Below are 22086 nucleotides of genomic sequence, written 5' to 3'. Positions count from 1 at the left end.
GGGGGCTTGGGAACCCACGTGGCATTTGATCTCTTCAAGACCTAGTCATGAAGGAAGGGCCCGATGTAGTTTTCTTACAATAAACTAGACTAAAAGCTCGTGCTATGGAGAAATGTAAGTTTAAACTTGGTTTTATTAATTGCTTAATTGTTGATTGTGAATGGAAAAGTGGTGGAATTGTACTCTTGTGGAAAAAAGATATTAAGCTTACTATTTACTATTATGAGTTACTCTAGGAATCATATTGATGCATGCATTAAAACTGAGGGGTCTCATAGAAATGGTGATGAGTGTTGGTTTATCATGGGTGTATATGGGCATCCTGATACAAAGTATATGCATGTGATTTGGGATTTGATTAAATCTTTATACAGAAGAAAGGGTAGCTTTTGGTATTTTAACGAAATAGTTAGTCTCAATGAAAAAATGGGTGGCAGGAGGAGGCCTGAAAAACAGATAGGGGAGTTTAGGGATAGGATTAATCAATATGCCTTAAGAGACTTGGGCTTTAAAGGGCCACAATATACTTACTGCAATGGGAGAGAGGGGGTGCAGTGTATCAGTGAAAGACTAGATCGCTTTCTGGCAAACACTCATTAGAGTACCTGTTTCCCACACGCTATTGTTACTCATGGTTCTGTGGTCCACTCTGATCACCTCCCTATTTGGTTAAAGTTAGAAGGGGAAGCACTGCCAAGACCAAGAAAGAGATTGTTTCGGTTTGAAGCTATGTGGGTATGGGAAAAAGAGTGTGAAAGGATTATTGAAAATTCATGGAAGAATGATGATGATGGGAATGGTATGGAAGAGGTGATGGCTATGATTTCTAATTGCAGCCAAAAACTGGAAGTTTGGAATCATGTGTCTTTTGGTAGGGTCCAGTATCAGTTAAGAAAAGATAAGCAAAAACTTCAATACTTACAAGAAACTGGCTCCACCCATGGTGATAGAGAGGCACACTTATTAGCAAGAGCAGTGGTTCAAACCTGGCTGGAGAGGGAGGAGACCATGTGGAGACAACGTTCAAAATCATTATGGTTAAAAGAGGGGGACTAGAATTCTAAATACTTCCACACAAAAGCTTCTCATTGAAGAATGGCATTAAGAGATTAAAAGATGCTAATGGTGAATGGCAGGAAGGGGAGAAAAAAGACAGGATCATTTTGGAGTATTTTCAGAATCTGTTCTCAGCTACTGATGAGAGGGGTCAAAGAGACTTCCTAGAATGTTTAGATGGAAGGGTGACAACTTTGAGGCATTGAAAGAGATGAACCCCTCAAAGGCCCCAGGTCCGGATGGAATGGCACCAATCTTCTTTCAGAAATATTGGCATATAGTTGGAAAAGCTGTGACAACAGCAGTCTTAAAAGCTTTTACAAACTGGTGATTTCCCTTGTCTTGAACCACACATTTATTACTTTGATTCCAAAGAAGAAAGTCTCTAAAAATGTTGCTGATTTTAGACCAATCAACTTATGTAACGTGGTGTATAAACTGATCTCAAAGGTTATTGCTAATAGATTGAAGAAAATACTTCCTGATGTTGTGTCTGATTCATAGAGTGCTTTTGTGCCGGGGTGACTTATTACTCACAACGTCCTTGTAGTCTATGAACTGATTCATTATTTAAAGCACAAAACAGTAGGTAAGCAAGGGTATATGTCATTTAAACTCGATATGAGTAAAGCCTACGACTGTGTTGAGTAGAGCTTCTTAGAAATTATTATGGTTGCTTTGGGGTTTGAAAATAAGTTTGTTGATATGGTTATGAAGTGTGTTACTACTGTAAGTTTTTCTGTGCTAATAAAAGGTGAGGCAAAATGACCTATTGTCCCTAGTAGAGGTTTGAGGCAAGGAGACCCCATTTCTCCTTACCTTTTTTTTATTATGTACAGAAGGGTTGATTGCCTTACTACAAAAGGCTGAGAGAAACCAAGTGCTCAAGGGGATTAAAGTTTGTAGAAGGGCTCCTCAAGTTAACCATTTGTTGTTTGCAGATGATAGTGTAATTTTCTGCAAAGCAAATGTTGAAGAAACATAATTGTTCAAAGGATTCTTAATATCTATGAGAAGGCATTGGGTCAAAAGATAAACAAAGAGAAAACGACTATGGTTTTCTCAAATAATGTGTCAGATGCAGTAAAGGAGGAAATTCTGCAGGTTTGGGGGGTTACTAAGGTTCAACAGTTTGAGAAGTACTTAGGCCTTCCTCCCATGGTAGGTCGATCAAAAACAAGGGTTTAAAGCGAAAAGTTTGGAGTAAATTACAAAACTGGAAAGACCAACTTCTATCTCAAGGGGGCAAGGAAATTTTGATAAAAGTTGTGGCTCTCTCAATTCTAACTTACTCCATGAGCTGCTTCTTATTACCTGGAACCTTATGTAAAGAGCTGGAATCCATGATGGCGAAGTTTTGGTGGGGTCAAAAGAAGGATGAAAGGAGAATACATTGGCATAGTTGGGGAAAATTGTGTGAACCTAAAGCTAGAGGTGGGTTGGGTTTCAAGGATTTGCAATCCTTTAACATGGCTCTTCTTGCCAAGCAGGGTTGGAGGATCCTACAGGCAGAAAACTCACTGATCTATAGGATATACAAGGCAAAGTACTTTCTTTGATTCTAGGTTGGGTCACAACCCTTCATTTACCTGGAGAGGGATATGGACAGCTAAGAATGGTTATGGAAAGGATGTAGGTGGAGGATTGGTGATGGCAAAACTACTAAGTTGTGGTCTGAAAGTTGGGTTCCAGGGCAAACCTTTTAAGGGGTGCTGGTGCAATAAGGCCAGAGGAGGATATGGAGACAGTGGAAAGTCTATTTGATAATATAGGGAATGCTGGTTCAAGATGGTGGAATGTAGAGAAGATTCGAGCCATCTTCAATCCAAATGTAGCCTCTAATATTTTAAAAATTGTAATAGCGCCTGGAGATCAACCAGATAGGTGGGTATGGGCACAAGAAAGGATTAGAATTTTCAGTGTTAGAAGTGCTTATAGACTCATTAAAAGGCAGTTTCAAGAAAATTCAGGGGAATGCTCTTCAGCTAGCAGAGAGCAGTCTTTGTGGAGGATCATGTGGATGATGAAGATACCTCATAAGGTTAAGGTGTTTGCTTGGAGGGCGTGTAAAGATGGGCTCCCAACTTTGTCAAATTTGAAGAAAAAGAATGTGCCAACTTAGGATGTATGTTGTTTCTGCAAAATAGGTACTGAAACCCTTCCTAATGCTTTATTTTATCGCACTCAGATTAGACCTTACTTGTGTAGTTTATTGCCTATGGTGGGAGTGTTGGGCAATGAATTTTCAGTTATGGATATGGCAACAAAGATACATTAGGGTGGTAGGGATAATGATCCAGCTGTACTCTTCCTAGTAGCATGGGGTTTCTGGTTTAGGAGGAACAAGTTGGTAAATGAGAAAATCTATATGGAGCCAAGACAAGTAGTTGAGCATGCTCAACATGTTTGGAATGTTGACTCACTTGATATGTGATGGGATTGTTTTTCAGATTTTCTCTCTCAAGCTATTTGGCTTGATAGATATCTGTAAGATGTTTTTATTATGAATGAGAATATTTTATTATAAAAAGAAAAAAACAAGGATCATCCTGTGTTGTTACGTGTGGTTGGGTGAGGTGAAATGCTGAGGGAAAAAATGTTTAGGGATTTTTGGAAAAAATTCTGAGGGGGTGATCCTCATATAAGGTTTTACTATATTAATGACGTGGCAGTTTCTTATTTGAGGTTGGTTTCCCCACAAAAATGGAAGGTACCGCTCCAAAGCGGTTCTGACTGAATCCAAATCTGATCCTTGGTACCGTCTAAACTTCTCTTGAATTTACTTTAAATGATTATGATTATCATACAGAAAGTCTAATAAAATATGTGTAGTCTAAAACTCGCATGAAAAAATTGTTTTTCAATAATGGACACTACCTTTTTTTCAAATATAAAAGACAAAATTTGTACATCCTAAAATTGTAAGTCATTAGTCATTATCTTTTCGTATATATTCGTAAAACACATACAACAAAATAAAAACAAAGTGAAAAGAAAAAATCATTTTTCGTATATATTCGTAAAATCCAGGTTTGATTTTGGGTTTGATGGGCATTATTTATGATAATTTTCTATTCTCATAAAAAAAAATCATTTTTATTTGAGATTGATAGTATTACTTTAATTTAAAAATACTTTAATATTTTAGTTAATATATTTAAAAAATAATTAAATTATCAAGTGAAATGAACAAAGATCTTTACATATTAAAAAGATACTATTCATACTAGTAGGCATGAAGACAGTATACATGTCTCTAACTTTAGAGGTTGGAATTCGGGAGACAACATTATTCATTGAATAATGCTAGTATGTTCCGTTATTTTGACTGTTCATATATTTAATTTTTTTAATTTTTTTTATTAATTAAGGAAGTGATTATTAATATATTGATATTTTTTTATTTATTTAAAAATATTTAAAGATGTTAAAAAAATATGAAAAAAAAATAGATTTTACCTAGGGGTACGCCAAGTGGTCACTGCTGGACAGCACCATAGCAGTACTCTTATTCATTATATAAGTACTCTTATTCATTATATAAGTACTCTTATTCATTATATAAGTCTGGATAATTATCTTCAAAAAATAATATAATAAAATTCTCAAAAGTTTTATTTAAGAAATAACCACATATTGATATTCTTTTTCTAGGTTATTATACGGTATATTCTAATTAAGGTTAAATACTATTTTAATCCATTACTTTGTTCTTTAGACGTATGAATCCCTTAACTTTAATTTTTAACTTTATCTCGAACAATTAACTTTAATCCAAAGGTCTGTGATCCAATTGACATAAATCTCCAATCTCTAAAATGGAGGTCTTGGATTCGAAACTAATATTTTGAATACCGTTTCGGTTGATGCATTGAAACGATATATTTTGATACTGATACCGTTTTGGATACAGTTTCAGAATAGTGTATATATGAATAAATTATATATATACATATATATAAATTATATTCTAAAATAATAGTCTATATATGAATAAATTATATATAAATATAAATTATAAATAGTCTGGTCTGAATTGAGAGGTAAAAAAATAAGCTTTCAGTTTGAATAAATGAAAAAAAAACAAGAAAAAAAAAATAAAGGCCGAAATATTGGCCGGTATGGGCTAAAACAGCCAAAATTCTAACCGGTACGAAACTATATCCTTCTCTGTACCGATTACGCCATAGAAACGGTATATTTCGACCGTACCGGCCAGCCGGTACAAAATTCAAAACTTTGTTCAAATCCCCTCCCCAAATTTATAAAAAAAAAAAAAACTATAACCAAATCGATCCCTCCATTAACAAACAGTTACAAATCAGTTAAAATGCCAAGTTATCACCATTAAGGGTATACCAAGTGTCATATGAAAATAATTATAATAAAATCGATCAATCTATTAACATACCGTTATAAATCTTTTTTATGTTATCACCATTGAAAGGTCTGCCAAGTGTCATCTAAAATATTAAAAATAATAAAATTGAAAACAAAACTTACGTGAATAGTGCCTGGGAGAAGCTAGGTGTAACAGGAGGGGCAAATCAACTCTACGCCTATATTTCAAAAAGACTAGTCAATAATATAATTGGAATCCCATTAAAATTATTAAAAAGAACAATAACTTATTATTTTCAAATAATGTGGGATCCTTTATACTAAAGAGCAAAACACATACTAAAATGGTATTTAACATAATATTCTAACACCAAACGGATCCCATGATTTTTTTTTTCATTAAATTCTATTATTGAATTTCAGATTTGATGGGCTTTCTTTATATAATTTTCTTTAGTATGTTTTTGTGTGGCAACATTTCTAACAATTGTTAGAAACATAGTCCACAAATTTTACAAGTTAAAATGAACAGAGCTGTTAGGGAGCAACCCTTATTTACAAAGGCCACACCGGCCAGCGTGTGGATGAGATTGATTAAACCATTTGTTGGTGTAAATCATCATAGTTAGTCTATACTTCTTGATACTGGATTAATATCTAGCAAAGATACATAAATATTTGTGCGATTATTTCAAACATGGTTGAAGTATATGAATGGTAAAGCTCCATTTGCAATCATAACAGATCAAGATCTTGCCATGAAGAGTGCAATTGCAATTGTTTTTTCATAAACTAGACATAAATATTGTCTATGACACATGATGAATAAACTCCTGAAGAAGCTTCGCTCACACACAATGTATAATTGTAGGCTAAAATCATCCATTTAGCGCTATCTTTACGTCTCCCAAACTTGTGAAGAGTTTGAAGAGATTTGAGAAAGGTTAATTCATGCATGCAAACATAAGGAAAATGCATGGTTGAGTGACTTATACAATGAGTGACTTTGGGAACTGATTTTCTTGAAAGATGTGTTCTAGGCTAAGATGAGCAACACACATAGAAGCGAAAGCATGAGCACATTTTTTTTGTAGGTTTGTGCATTTGGGTACCATATTGAAAAAATTTCTCGACCAATTTAATAATGTTTTTGGGAAGAAAGTTGAGAATGAACAATTTGTCGACTTCAACTCGTGAAACGCCACAATACCATGTGTTTCATTTTTTGCCATAGAAAAACAATTTCAAAGTGTGTACACAAATGCTAAAATCAATGAGGTACAATGTGGAATATTGATATAGTGTAATTGTTGACTTGTTAAAACAGAGGGTGCAATCTTCACATACGAGGTTTCAAACACTTTGCAGATTGAGAACTTTATTAAAGAATTCAAATTCTCTATTTGCCTCAATATGAGGACCTCGAACTGAAATGTAAGTGTGCGTGTTTTGAGACTCGAGGAATTGTAGACATGGCTTTGCTGTGTTTAGACTCCATAAGAGCATCCTTATCATCAAAGTACATTCTAGACCATTGGAGAAAACACTTCAAGCGCAAATACACTCTCAGCAAGAGTAGTTATGATGATTTGCATGACAATCCCAATGCACGCAGGCATTAATACTGAGGAGGTTGTTTTTTGAAGCATCACCAAATTTATCAACAAGTGAAGATCATTGCTTGGACATAATGGAATATTTGCTTGAGGTAAAACAGATCTTACGTGACTTGAGGCCTTCAATTCATAGGGATAGAACGGACGCTCATGCAGCCAAGGGTAAGAATTAGTCCAAATGTTGTAAGAGGCAAATGGAGGCCACAAAAAGCACGAAGAGTTTCTAAGGTTGTAAAAAGATTGTACTCAAAGAATGAACGAATTGTGGACGATAACATAGTTAAAAGGAGAAGAAAACAACAGGTTTAACTCTCTCTACTATATTTTTATTTATTTTTACTAATGCTTATTGCCATGTGTAAGCTTTGATTTATTAATGAAATGAATGCTTTTGTGCTAATGCTTATTGCTATTCGTGCTAGCAGACATGCATAGCAAGTGCATCACATACTAGTGAGGCCCCAAATGATATGCAGCATGGGCACATAATGCAAAGGACTCTAGCTCTAAAACCCCTATAGAATTGTATATCTTTATTTGGTTGATTCCACAAGGTTAATAAGAAAATTGTTTCACACATTGATCCTTTTTAGAAAGAGAAAGATATAATAATTTCATTGAATCAAGATGAGTTTTCAATTGTTTTTGTCACTGAAGATCAAATGCAAAACTGAAACTGAGAATTCAACATTCATATAGTCCTGTTATGTTTAAAACCAAGCATTCTCAAGTACAAAATATCCCTACTTCTCAACTAAGTTGCTCACATCATCTTTTACATTTATTGACCATAGTGACAATAGTTACAAAGCCTATATTATGGCAGAAGGCCCATTTGAGAGAGGGTCCTAGTATTGCCAAAAGTAGTTGATAATGGCTACCGTAATCAATCCCTAGCTAGTATATGCACAAATTAAAGCAAGCCATGGACACTTCTTCTCCACCCATTGCCTTCTAATCTCATCTTGCTAATTTTGTATCTCATTTGACATTATTTTGTAGAAGTTCATTTTCTATCTTCTTAACTTCATCCTCCATTTTCTGAACCTGAAACTCCCTTTTCAAGAATTCATCCTCCATTTTCTAAACTTGAAACTCTCATTTCAAGACTTCATCCTCCCTTTTGTGAGCTTCATTCAAAGTTTATTTTGTCTTTCTTTATAATCATGATTTGCCATATAAAGAAATGACATTGGGGATGGCCCCGAAAATAAAAGCCTCTTAGTACAAGAAATAGTTTATAAACTATTTATATATTTTGTTTAACAGAATTTAAGGTTACCATCTTATATCTCGGACAACCATCTAACTGTTGTCTGGTTTTCTCGTTTGTGAAGTCTGTAGTGATGCTCTCAAACTGCCCCTTTGGGTTTGACAGTCATCAAGTATAGCTAGAATTTTCATGTGTACAGGTTGCACCCTCTTTCATATAAAGAACATTTAGATATCCAGAAAAATTGAAGAGGTTGAAAATTTGAAATAACTGATATAAACTAAACCAAACCAAATGGACTAGAAAATATAATATATGAGGGATGACATCTAATAGAAGGCACCAATAATCACCATAATGCAGTAGTAGGAGCCAAAAGTACTAGGATGAACACATTGAAAGATAATTTAATCTTTTTCAAATTCAATTAAATGACAATTTATACTTCCCCACAATTTTAAAACCAATTTATTGTAATCATTTCAACAAATAGGTCTATGATTTCAAATGATATTTAAGGGTTTATTTGGACACTTAGAATATCTCAGAATATCTGTAAATATATAGTAGTGAAATAGTTTATGAATAGTGGTCAAATGATTAGAATTAAGATGTTTTATTAGATTTTGGAAAATAAGGGAAAAAAATTGAAAAAAAAGTATTATAAAATTAAAAAAATATTTAAATATAGTTTTTTGATATTATTTTTTATTTGAACTATGAAAAATTTATATTGCTTTTTGTGTTTTGTTTGGAAGTTTGGAGAAGTTGTAATGATTAGGTAATAATTAGATGAAAAAATTAAAAATTTGAAATTGAAAAATATTTTGTATTTGAGTAATATTTGGGAAGGAAATACTTGAGAATAGATGAGAATACTTGTGTTCTCATACTAACCCTAAGACTGCATACTTAGGGATCATTTAGATATTAATAATATCTCAGATTATTTGTGAATAATAGTTAAATGATTTGTAAATAGTAGTGAAATAGTTTGAGTTAAGATGTTTTATTCGATTTTGATAAAGGAAGAAAAAAAGTTAAATAAAAATATTATAAAGTTAAATAATTGCTTAAACATAATTTTTGTTTTTTTTTTTATAAAGAAACTGATCTCATTAATCAACTTCAAACGCATACAAGCAAACCAGTATTACAAAGGAAAAAGACAGGATCATTGACTCATTTCCTTAGAAACCACATGAAGAATACAAGAGGGGCATATCTCGATATCATACATGTCTTCAGTACACTCGAAAGCCGCTTGAGCAAGCCTATGAGCTGCCATGTTAGCCTCCTGGTATACATGTGAAATTGACCAAACAGCAGCTGAGGTTAGAACATCTTTGGCATTTGATATGAGACAACCACTTAAGCTCCAGTTAGGACTGTCTTGATTCATTTGGTCCACTACCTGCTTTGAGTCTCCCTCCAAATAGAAGTGCCTTATTCCAATTTCCTTACAAAAAATGCAAGCGAAAAGTAGCCCATATGTTTCAGCATAAAAAACACAGCCCCTCAAGGGTTTGTTAGCACGAAGGGCACCTATCACAAGGCCTTGATGATCTCTGATAATTACCCCAATGCCAATCCTTCCCATCCTCGTTTGCACAGCTGCATCCCAATTCACTTTTAGACTTCCTACTGCAGGCTTAGTCCATCTGTGAATTGCCATATTCTCAGAGTTAGCACCAACATCCTTCTGTAGGGCCTCATTATGAAGAGACAGTTCTGTCCTGGCTTGTGCAATGATTTCCCGAGGGTGTTTAAAGGCTTTTCCATGTAAGACAACATTTCTTCTCGCCCATATCACCCTCATTGTAACAGCTACCTCATTTAACTCCTCTGGTTCAAGCTTGCCAATCAATTCTGCCCAGATATTAAAAAACAAATCACTATGAGAAGAGAATTTTTGCACTTTCATTGGACCTTGACACCAGACATCTTGAGCACCACTACATCCTTATAAGGCATGCCCAGAAGTCTCATGTTCTCTCTTGCATATTAAACAGATGCTATCCTTTACCACCTTTCTTCTTTTCAGGTTAGCCATAGTGGGCAAGACTTCACTGCATGCCCTCCAAACAAACATTCTGGTGGCAAGAGGTACCTTGTGCTTCCAAATGGACCTCCACACTTGGCAGTCCATTGCTCTGCCTGAAGACTCTCCTACTTGCTCTCTTTCCAATTCTTTGCCAAGATAGTATCCACTTTTAACTGTGTAGCTACCACTAGGAGTAAATTGCCAAGTAAGTTTGTCTTCTCTTCCTCCTTTTACACCCCCTCGCATATATGTTCCTTGCATTGTATTTTGAGCTGTCAACTAGTTTTGACTTACTATTGCCTTTTGTATTAGTCTCACACTCCCGGGCCTTCCTTTTCCATTTCCTCAAAGTCCTCAGACCCTCAAACTTTGCCATTGGCATGATAATATCTTCACCAGGTAGTTTATCCAGGGCCATCCTTCTATCATCATGTTGATTAGAAAAACATACACCAATAGTGGGTGCAACCATGCTGCCATTATTAGAACTTTCCTTGGTACCCCTTTCAAGCCCTACTCCCTTCATAGGATCATGAGGGCTATATGTCCCCGACATTAGGTTAGCTACAAAATCCTCCCCCACGTGGAGACCCTGGATCTCTTGAGGGCCACCAGGTTCTAAGCACCTAGCATCCTCCTCCAAATGTAGCCTTTTTCTGGTCAGAGGATTGACTTACACCCTGGCTTCTAGCCATATTCCTAATGCATGAATCCTTAGCAGCTCCTTCTCCTGCTTTTTCTTCTGTAGGTGACAGATTGGTGCCTGCCTGAGACCCTCCTTCCTTCTTTTCCGCTGACACCTTCTCCTTTTCTCTACCACCTCTTTTGAATAGACTTCTAATGTACGGTGCACAAACATAGCTTGGACCATAGTATCCTCTCCCCCTTTCTGACCCGTCTGTTGGTTGTTTCCTCCCTTTAATCCACCGTATCTACGGCTATCGAAGATATTTGTGTTCCTGGGCTGTCCTCGAAGCCATGGACCATACTGAGATGGGGGCAATGTATCTCCTTGCTAAGCATTACGAGCTGTTAAGCAGCCTTTGCCTTTGTGGTTAAGAATTCCACACTGAAAACAAAAATTTTGCAGCCTCTCGTATTTAAATGAGATCCAGTGTTGTTTGTCATCGAGCCTTAATTATTTCCCTCGTAGTAAAGGTTTGTTGAGATCCACAGCCACCCTTACTCTAAGGCATCTTCCCCAGGCACGCCCATCTGCTTCTACTTCTACTCTAATGACGGGGCCTATAGCCTCTGCAAACTGCTCACTGAAACCTTCTGTCATGACTGACAGTGGAAGATTGTGTAGTTGTATCAAAAATGGCTCAAAACAGAACTTCAACCCATCTATGGATTCCTTCTCATCCACCTCCATCATGGTGAGGAGGTGTCTGTCAAAAAACCATGGACGTCCACTCAGCACCTTTTCTTTCTCTTCTATTTTTTGAAACTCGATCAAGAAGCACTGATCACCAAGCTCCTTAAAGGTCACCCACCCATCCAACCTCCATATTTGAGACATTGTGATTCTAAATCCTTCACTGTTCACTCCCTTCTCCGTCATAGCCTTCCCAACAATACAATAATTTCCTCTTTTTTTTTGTCGCCGTTGAAACTCTTCTGCTGGACGTGGAAGCATGCACTTTCTTCTTTAGAAAGATGTAATCTTTCCCAACGTGATGCCAGGTCCTCCGCCTCCATCGCGTCTATCTACCCAACGATACTATCAACAATCAAAACCAACTCACCGAAGTGAGACTTAAACCTTTGTTGAAACAACAAAGGCACTGGAACCTCACGCTTTCTCCCAAAGAAAGGGAAGGCACTATCAACTCATTAAAATGATATCTTTCAAACATAATTTTTGTTTAGAAGTTAGGAAAATTTTTTAGGGTTTTGTGTTTTGTTTGAGAGTTTGGAAAAGTTGTAATGATTAGGTAATGATTAGATGTAAAAATTGAAGATTTAATTTTTTTTAGAAGTGTTTGATATTTGGAAATGAAACATCTGAGAATATCTAAGAATATCTAAGAATACATAAGAACAATTTTGTTCCGAAACAAGTCATTACTGCAAACCACAGATGGTTAATATCGATGATACTTATCAAGTAACTAACAAGGAACAACATCAATACTAGTTCTACCTTATAGCTCTTGGAGTCTTTAGCACTCTAACACTTTCATGTTCATGTGATATATTTCTCAATTTACCAAACAATAATATTCCATTTCTTAACTATTAATTTAACAAAAGTACATGAATAAGAATAATATCTTGATGCCAATAATATATATTGTTTTGGAGAAAACTCAAGAAGATGCCTCAATTCTTAATTAGGATGAAACATGGTTTAAACACTCAACCATTAAAGACCAATTTTAATGTTGAAAAAAAAAACTTTGATTGAGCAATTGTAATTTTGGTCTATTAACAAAACCCTAGCAGCAGCTTAAAGAGAGGACGATTACTAGTTCAAGCAAACTCCAAAATACACCTACAACCCTAAAACTCAAACTATCAAAATTAACTAAATCATAGAAATCTTTATCCAATAGTCAAAATCTTTCTCTAGAATCTTAAAGAAACCCTAAAACCAAATCATGTTCCAATATTTATAGAGAAAGAGAAATGATATTTGTAATTGTGAAGTGTACAAGTGTCGCGTAATCTTTTTGAGAAAATGAGTAAATACAGAACCCACATGAAAAAAAAAATTAATTTTTTAGTAGTAAGTCCCACTTTTTTTCAAAATGATTATATAGAGTTTACGCACTCCACGACTATATATAACAATACTCAGAAAGAAAAGAGATTAATAATAAGCAAATGACTAAAAGTGAATGGTCACCATAATTGACAAAATTAGAGCTACATATAGTGCTTGAACCCACTCAAGATCACCTTGATTAAGGCTCCGTTTGGAACAATGAATTAATATCAACTCAGTTCAGTCTAATTTTAAACTGAGTCTAACATCCAAGCACCCAACTCTCAAATCACTAAACTCATCTCAACTCAAAACCTCTTTACAAGTAGGACCCACAACCTTTTTCAACTCAACACTTTTTTACAATTGGGACTCCACAACCTTTTTCAACTTCCCATAAATATATATATATATAAACTCATCTTAGGTGAGCCCCATAAAATTAACTCTCTCATCTCAACTCATTACTATTCATAAAAAACTCAACATCCAAATGGAGCCTAAGAAGGCACTTGAGAACTACAACAAACTAGAGCAAGGAAGGTAAAAGTTCACCCTGATTAAGAAAATTTAAGGGAGCATAGAGGAAGCAGTTGTCTAGGAGTATGGCTATGAACCCACTCAAGATATTATGACTGAATGTGGAAGCAATTATTTGGGGTGGTAGTGCTTGAACATAGAAGAAATAACCGCTGGTGAGTGTGGGTGATTATTGTCTTTTGGAATGGAAGTGCTTAAACAGAGAAGAGGAAGCAGCCAGCGAGGAGAGGAGGGAAGAATAGAGAGGAAGCATAGATTAGGTCATGGGAAGGAAACTTGGGTACCAGTAAGAAGAGGAACAGAGAAGAAGCAGATTGTCACTGGCGAGAAGAAGAACTGGGTTAGGTCACGGGAAGTAGACTGGTGAGAAGAGGAACAAAATTAGGTCACGAGAAGGGAGAAGGAGGTCATGAGAAGTAGTGCCTTTCATTTCTCTTCCTTGATCTTTTAGTCATTAACTCTCCTCCAACAAAAACGTTGGATGCAATCGGTCATAGGACAATCGATGTGTAATCACTAATGTGGCGGGCATGTCATTAATGAAATGACCATGTTTTAGCTATTTTTTTAAAAACCAAAACGGTATGTTTTCAATGTTATCCCTCAACCTCTCATTCGTATAGTTTTTCATCTTTTTTTCCCTCTCTCTCTCCATCTCCATTTTCCATCTTCATCTCTATTTCTATGAACCGACCTCCCTCTCCGCTTTCAAGAACAACACTCGTCCTCTTCCTCTCCATCTATCCAATTTGTAACCTTAAGCTAGAGAACTTTTGGAAACTTTAGGAAAATTCTGAGGGAAAAAACAAAAGAAAGAAATCGTGGAAATGGATTTGAGAGAAACTTGTTAAACATAAAATCTAATAAGTGAGTTTGTCTTTGTTGGAGGAGAAATCGTCCTCTTCCTCTCCCTCTTTTTTATTTTTATTTTTATTTTTCCCTTACATAATATGTGCTTTGACGAAAGAGTAGAATTTGAGGAAAAGAAAGCGAAGAGAAGATGCGAAGTTCGATCTGTGGCCGGTGTTCTTCAAGATAGAATGAAATCGGAACTGGCCTTTCCTGGTGGTTTTCGCCATTACTAGAACCATCATCACCAAGTTCTCTCTTGGTCTCCCTGAGGAACGACTCTTGCTGATTGGTCTATGGCCTCTCTTTCATCCATCAGATGAACTTTGCATCTTGGGATCAGCAAGAGGACCTCTTGTTTGAGATTTTTGGGTTCAGGGTCTTGTTAAGCAATTTCAAAGAAGGAACTTTGCATGGGAGCGGGGGTTTTGGAGCTACAGAAACCGAAACATCTCATCTCTATTGTTGTGGTTGCTTTTTTTGGCTTGAAGGTAATTGTGTTTGTCACGTAAAGAAATCAAGAAGATAATACACAAGAAAAGAGAGAATGGTTCCATGATTTTTGATTTCTTTTGTTTTTTATTTTTTCTCATAAGTTGTGTCATGTCCTGTGGTTACATCCCATTTGTGCAATGATGGTTGTATGTAGAAAAATTCCATAAAAATATGGGCATCCACTTGTCCTCTCAAATGTGCTTTAGTGTATTTTAATTTTTTTAAAGTATTAAAAAAAATATAAATTCATTAATTGTAATTTTTTAAACATCTAAAAAACAATATAAATAAATAAATACATTTATAGCGGTGGATTTGACTAATTTGAGGGACAACCTAACATTTTTCTAAAACTTTTACTTTCAAAAAAAAAAAAACTATTTTCCATTTTTTTGGCATATAAATTTTTTCTATTAATAAATACTTTTATATTCCTATTTTCCTATTCTTTGATTTTTCTGTTTTCTACAGACTCCTGCGAAAGTAATCTCCTCTCTCACACTTAACGTCATCAATCTCCTCCTCCGTGTAAACCCTAACCCAGAATTTATTCCTAATTGAGGGCAATCCCATTCAATCGGAATCCATATCCCTCGATTTCCACCGAAAGAACCCCCAAATTTTGCCGTAGAATTTCTCCCGATTTACAATGAACCACTCCCTCTCTCCTCCACCTTCCCCCGCCTCCTTCGACGGCGGAGGCGGCGCTGAAGATGACGCTGCATGGTACGGAAACATCCAGTACCTGATTAACATCTCGGCCATCGGCGCCTCCTGCTGCGTCTTCATCTTCCTCTTCGTGAAGCTCCGCAGCGACCACCATCGGATCCCGGGCCCCACCGCACTCGCCGCAAAGCTTCTCGCCGTCTGGCATTCCACCCGTCGTGAGATCGCCCACCACTGTGGCGCCGACGCCGCGCAGTTCCTCCTGATCGAAGGCGGCAGCTTCGCGCTGCTCTTGCCCATCGCCGCGCTCTCGGTTTTCGTCATGCTCCCACTCAACCTCTACGCAGGAACGGCTCTACTCCACGACCAGTTCTCCAAAACGACGATTAATAACATCGAGAAAGGTTCGGCTTTACTGTGGGTGCATTTTCTTTTTGTCCTCGTTGTTGTCGTTTTGGTCCATTTTGGTATGTCTGCAATCGAAGAACGGTTAAAATTCACTAGGTTTAGGGATGGGAATGGGAATTTGAGTGATCCGAGTGCGAACTCGACAGCGATTTTCACTATAATGGTGCAGGGATTACCGAAAACTCTAGGGGACGATAGGACCTTGTTGCAAGAGTATTTTCAGTATAGGTATCCCGGGAAGGTATATAGGGTTATCGTGCCGATGGATTTATGTGCATTGGATGATTTAGCCACGGAATTAGTTAGTGTTAGGGATCAGATTTCTCGTCTGGTTGCACGAATTGACTCTCAGGTTTTTCATGGTGAGACCGAGGATGTCGAAAATGGATGGGGTTCGGTGGTGAGAAAAGGGAAGGTCTTGTGGAGTCGGATAAGGGAAATGTTGGGTTTCACCGATGAAGAGCGGCTGAGAAAGTTGCAAGAGTTAAGAGCTGATTTGGAGACTGAACTGGCAGCTTACAAAGAAGGCCGAGCCCTGGGTGCGGGTGTGGCGTTCGTGATTTTTAAGGACGTGTACACAACGAATAAAGCTGTTCAGGACTTTCAGAATGAGAAGAAGAGGCGTTTTGGGAAGTTCTTTTCCATTATGGAATTGCGTCTGCAGAGGAACCAGTGGAAGGTTGAGCGGGCTCCCTTGGCGACTGATATTTATTGGAATCATTTGGGATCAACAAAGCTCCAGTTGAAGTTGCGGAGAGGGTTTGTAAACACGTGCTTGTTGTTGATGCTTTTGTTCTTCAGTTCTCCTCTGGCTGTGATTAGTGCTGTGAAGAGTGCTGGACGAATAATTAATGCAGAAGCCATGGATAATGCCCAAGTGTGGTTGGCTTGGGTCCAAAGCTCAAGCTGGCTTGCTAGCCTTATCTTTCAGTTCCTGCCAAATGTTATTATATTTGTGAGTATGTATATAGTAATCCCATCAGCTCTTTCATATCTCTCCAAGTTTGAACGGCATCTCACTGTGTCGGGGGAGCAAAGAGCTGCTCTTCTGAAGATGGTTTGCTTCTTCCTGGTTAATCTCATTCTTCTGAGGGGCCTAGTTGAATCATCCTTAGAGAGTGCAATTCTGAGTATGGGACGGTGCTATTTGGATGGTGAAGATTGTAAGAGGATTGAGCAATACATGAGTGCATCATTCTTGACGAGATCATGCCTTTCCTCTCTTGCGTTTTTGATCACTAGCACATTCTTGGGTATATCTTTTGATCTGTTAGCTCCAATCCCTTGGATTAAAAGGAAGATTCAAAAGTTTAGGAAGAACGATATGCTCCAGCTTGTCCCAGAACAAAGTGAAGAGTACCTGTTAGAACATCAAGAAATAGATGGTCTTAGGAGACCACTGATGCCTGAGAGTATGTATGACAGTCCGAGATTCAATGGAGATGATCTACCAGGGCAAGATCTTTATGTGTATCCAATCAACAGAACATCAGCCGCACCCAAGCAGTCATTTGATTTTGCACAGTATTATGCATTTAATTTGACAATATTTGCCCTGACCATGATATATTCTTCATTTGCTCCACTTGTGGTCCCTGTTGGTGCAGTTTATTTTGGCTATAGGTATGTGGTTGACAAGTACAACTTTCTGTTCGTATATAGAGTCCGGGGTTTTCCTGCTGGCAATGACGGGAGGTTAATGGATACTGTGTTGTCTATCATGCGGTTCTGTGTAGATCTTTTCCTGCTTTCAATGCTCTTGTTCTTCTCAGTCCAAGGGGATTCAACAAAACTGCAAGCTATATTCACTCTTGGGTTGTCAGTAATGTATAAACTATTGCCTTCCCGTAATGATGGTTTTCATCCAGCTCTTTTAGAAGGCATACAAACTGTTGACAATGTTGTAGATGGGGCAATAGATTATGAGGTATTTTCACAGCCCAAGTTTGACTGGGATACATATCATACGTGAGTGGAGCTGTTACACATTGTAATTAGTTAGATGACTCACGCAGATCCGTCTCTGTTGGCCTTACTGAATCTGGGGGAAAAAGTAAAGAAAAATTATTTCTCTGGTGTTCAATTTTGTAATTGCATCACTGATTCCTTTTTGGAATATATTGTAAAAGTTTCCCCTAGTTTCTTGCTGTCTGAAATGAATGCATTATAAATTATGACTTTGTTTTGCAGCCAACACTATATTTAAAGCAGCATTATTGAAGGTACACGATTGGATTAGTTGCTTTCCCATCATTCCTTTCGATTAGCAATATCGTTGTTTTCGACTGCCAAGGACATGCGATCTTATTCATAGGGTTCAATTTTGCTGATCGAATTCGTACTAGTAATTACAAGTGGCTTCATGGAAGTAATAATCCCTTCTTTGGGACTTGGTTGAATCTACTAATGATTGTAGTTTGAGTAGTTTAATTATAAATGCTTGGTAACTAAATGGCTTGTCAGGAGGTTAATGTTGCTTTTATCGTGCTAGGCACATGGGTATTCGACATGTCTCGAGCCATTGCTAAAGTCTGATTGTTTCTTAGGTTCAAATGCTCAAGCTTTTGAGAGTTGATTGGGCGGCACAATGTGCTTGTGCATGAATCTAATGTGGATTGGTTTAGTTCAATAGAGAATTCGGATGATCGGATGTTTGTGCTGGGTCTGGCGAAGTTCCACTTTATATTTACAAAATATATGATGTTTAGTTTACACCTAGTTTTAGTTACCTATATGTTGTTACCATATGGGGATCCAACATGGATGAGGATTCCCTATAATGTTTTTATCTAAGCACTTAGCTATTTTGAGAGATATAATCATTGGGTATCCTCACTGCTCAAAGGCCATCATTTAATGTTGTGGAGAGTTGATGCTTACATTGTACTTGATAGCGAATATGGAATTTTTTTTTTTTTTGGTAATGACAATGAGAAATGCTTGGTTTATAAAGATATTTTATAAGAACAAATTGACAAATCTGTATGTGGTCATATTTTATTATAGAGTAAATAATTTAATATATCACATTAAATTACATCATATTATTAGAAATCGAGAGTGACGGATAGAGGACCTTTTGAAAAAAGAGGAAAAGAAGCATATAGTGCGATTGAAGGCATTATTATATCTTAATTATCACAAGTTTATGCTATATAACGTGCATGCTTAAAAGCAAACAACAGGATTAGAAAACATCTCAATACTCCATGCAGCAGATGTGAAGGGGTTTCATGCAAATATGGCATGACATGCCTCATGATAGTCACCATGAAAAGAAACCGTTGAGACATTCGAAATGACTGTTAGGAAATTTATAATTTATGTTCGAGAATGTTCTTTAAAAACAAAAAAAAAATGGATGAGGACTTCCATGACAAGTTGGTACAAAATTTCTTGGACGGAATGAAAAGTAGGCAAGTGTGAGAAATAGAGAAAAACCAGGAGGTAATAATGCCAACTAGTCAATAGACATCCTATATCCACTCTTAACCAAGCAGATGCTGTTTCTTCCCTCACTCTAGCAGCCTCTACAAGCCAACGCTTCTCCACTTACAAGTAATTTCTCACTTTTCCAACTCTCTCTCTCTCTCTCTGAGAAAAATATGTGGCTAATCTTGAATTAAAGGATATCTTTTATTTTATTATTTACCATTTCAATGAGAGATAAATAAAGAGCAAAGAGTTGAAATTGAGGGTCACAAGTAAGTTATTGTTTCACTTGCCTGTGGCTTTTTTGGATTTTTCTTCTGCATTTTGAGAGGAAGGTAGAAGAGAGTTATGCATCATTTAGCAGGAGGAAAGAGCAATCTTGTTGATTCAGGTTCAGAGACAAACAACCTTGTGTCTAGAGGCAACAATGATCATCCCCTTTGCCCGAAGCCCCGCCGGCTTGGGGCTGCCATACCTGAGTTTCTCAAGCCCCAGAGATGCAGCAAACACAGGTTTGATTGTTCAATATTACAAGTTTTTACCTTTAAAGTTGTTATCTTCCTTTATCTCTTACATTAACTGAAACATTAGTCCTGGTAAATAACAATGGTGATGCTCTTCTTCCTTCCTAACCAGCCAATTCAACACAGATGGACGTAAAGATATTCTGAACATAATTTCTGAAAAGGTAAGGACTCATCACACACGCATGCTGTTTTACCCCAACCCAGAATGTCAGAATGTGAATGTTAATCACTTTCTCAAGACTTCTGAAGAGTACTGTGAAGAACTTCATATGGATCATGTTTATGCAGAATACAGATGGAAGGGAAACTGTCTGCAATGGCTGCACACCATCATGTTTTCCGGGGTCTCCTCCGGGAAGAACGGGTAATCCTTTGGTTCATGATGTGCAGTTTGTTCATCAGATGGAACTTGTTTCACCATTTGCGCGAACCAAGCTCTCCGATAAGTTTGGATTCACCTCTGCTTCCCCAATATGAGTTTCAGAAATAATGTGCAGCTAGCAGTTTGTGGAGGAAGAGTATGATAGTATTAGTACGACCAAAATGAGATAAAAACTTGAAATACCATTTTGATGGGAGTGTTTTTGGTAGTTTTTTTTTCCCCCCTTTTTTATGGTATAAAATGCATTGTGCCTTGTAAATATTATGAGATGAAGTGAGGAACGAGTTAAAATGCATCTTGTACATGATATTGTCAAAAAAAGTTATCTATTTTTATTATATGGCTAGCTTTGAAGACTCTGTACGAGTCTTTGTGATTTTCTGGGATACACACGCCATATTGCTGTCAAATGAGACTTGAGAGGCCATTTTCTGCATTTCTTCACTGCCACAAAAATTCCAACATAAATAGCATTTGTGATTTGATTTTTTTTAAGATTTTTTTTTTTTAATCTCTGGGATTAGAGTATTTGTTCGAGTTTTGAAAGTTGTTGGGTTTGATTTCATTAGTGTATTTAATTTTTTATTTTTTTTTTCCATTTGCTTGGTTCAAAACTTTTATGCAGTCTATGGAGTTAGGTCGTGTTCTTGTCTTGTGTTCTTGTCTCGGGGATTTTGCCACTTGTGTTTGTGTTTTCTGTTCTTGTGCTTGAGAGTTGGCTTAATATTATTTGTTGTTTCAAGTTGATTAATCATCCACTTATACACACTCCCGCTTAAAAGTCATATAAACTTATATTGTTCCTATAAATATAGTTTACATTCGCTAATATTATATACATATACATATATATATATATATATATTCATATTTGAATAATGCTAGAGCTGTTCTTAGGATGCTTGGGATGTGCAAGTCCACGTATTCCTTTCAAGAAAATTTGGGTCCACAATTAAAAACTAAATTTTTTTATACAAGTTCCAGATTTGCACATTTTTTTTAAAGAGATTGTGGGGAGATTTCAAATTAAAACTATACAAATCATTTCCCATTCATCCATAAAGTCATTGACCAAAAAGGTCGGAAAAAACATGTATTTTTTCTATTAAAAACTTAGGTTACGTTTGGATAGTGAGTTGTCTGTAAATAATAATAAAAAAGAAATAATAGAATATTGAATAGTAATAAAAAAGATGTAAAAAATAAAAATAAAATAATGAAAAATAATAAAAACTAAATGAAAAATAATAATAAAGTAATAAATAGAACCCAAACTATTAATCATTCTCACAATTTTCTAGTTGGGATTTGTGTAGTAATGGAAATTGCCTTCTAAATGTTCTTCTATCTTTTTCCCCATATTTCAGATTTTATCGGTAATAGTTTTGGATATTGATGGGATTGTTTTGATTTCTGTATCAATTGTAGAAGTGCAAATCATATTGTGGGATTTTTCAAATTTCTTTTCCTTTTTTTCCCCTCCAAATGCTTGCTCAATAAATCTCAATTAGTTCAGCTTGGCCTATTTTTTAATTATAAATGGTTAATTGGTTTGTTTTTGGTCCATTTTAGTAAGTTTTAAGAGGATTTTATTTAAGTTTTGTTGTGCTTGGACCATGTCTATAATATTTTTAGGGGCCCAGCTTTATAAAAAGCTCCATTGTCCATCTGCAGTACAAAATAGGGTTAATTAATTGCATAATAATGTGAGTTTTCACCATTTTGTAAAGTTATATAGATGTTCAATTATGAGTTTTAAAAACATCTATTTTTTAAAAAAGAAATACTTAAACTAACTGATGAATCT

The 22086-nt window shown here is 36.3% G+C and overlaps 2 protein-coding genes across 2 annotated transcripts; both read left to right on the top strand.

Annotated features, from left to right (window-relative positions):
- The first annotated feature begins 15320 nt into the window (after positions 1-15320).
- LOC108997709 (CSC1-like protein At4g35870) lies at positions 15321-18132 on the top strand. The gene has a single exon (XM_018974080.2). The coding sequence runs from the start codon at positions 15514-15516 to the stop codon at positions 17908-17910; it is 2397 nt and encodes a 798-aa protein (XP_018829625.1). The 5' UTR covers positions 15321-15513; the 3' UTR covers positions 17911-18132.
- A 1184-nt stretch (positions 18133-19316) lies between these two features.
- LOC108997710 lies at positions 19317-20715 on the top strand. The gene is made up of 3 exons (XM_018974082.2): positions 19317-19882; positions 20007-20058; positions 20186-20715. The coding sequence occupies exons 1-3, from the start codon at positions 19719-19721 to the stop codon at positions 20372-20374; spliced, it is 405 nt and encodes a 134-aa protein (XP_018829627.1). The 5' UTR covers positions 19317-19718; the 3' UTR covers positions 20375-20715.
- Positions 20716-22086: the final 1371 nt, after the last annotated feature.

This window comes from Juglans regia, chromosome 11 (assembly GCF_001411555.2).
Source record: "Juglans regia cultivar Chandler chromosome 11, Walnut 2.0, whole genome shotgun sequence".
Classification (NCBI taxonomy): domain Eukaryota; kingdom Viridiplantae; phylum Streptophyta; class Magnoliopsida; order Fagales; family Juglandaceae; genus Juglans; species Juglans regia.
The sequence above is the reverse complement of the archived record's forward strand: the minus strand, read 5'-3'. Positions and strand labels throughout refer to the sequence as shown.

Excerpts from the sequence above, each read along its gene's own strand:
- LOC108997709 (XM_018974080.2), top strand. The coding sequence starts at position 15,514 with ATGAACCACTCCCTCTCTCCTCCACCTTCCCCCGCCTCCTTCGACGGC.
- LOC108997710 (XM_018974082.2), top strand. The coding sequence starts at position 19,719 with ATGCATCATTTAGCAGGAGGAAAGAGCAATCTTGTTGATTCAGGTTCA. Across the intron at positions 19,883-20,006 it reads CAGAGATGCAGCAAACACAG|CCAATTCAACACAGATGGAC; the intron begins GTTTGATTGTTC and ends CTTCCTAACCAG. Across the intron at positions 20,059-20,185 it reads TGAACATAATTTCTGAAAAG|AATACAGATGGAAGGGAAAC; the intron begins GTAAGGACTCAT and ends ATGTTTATGCAG.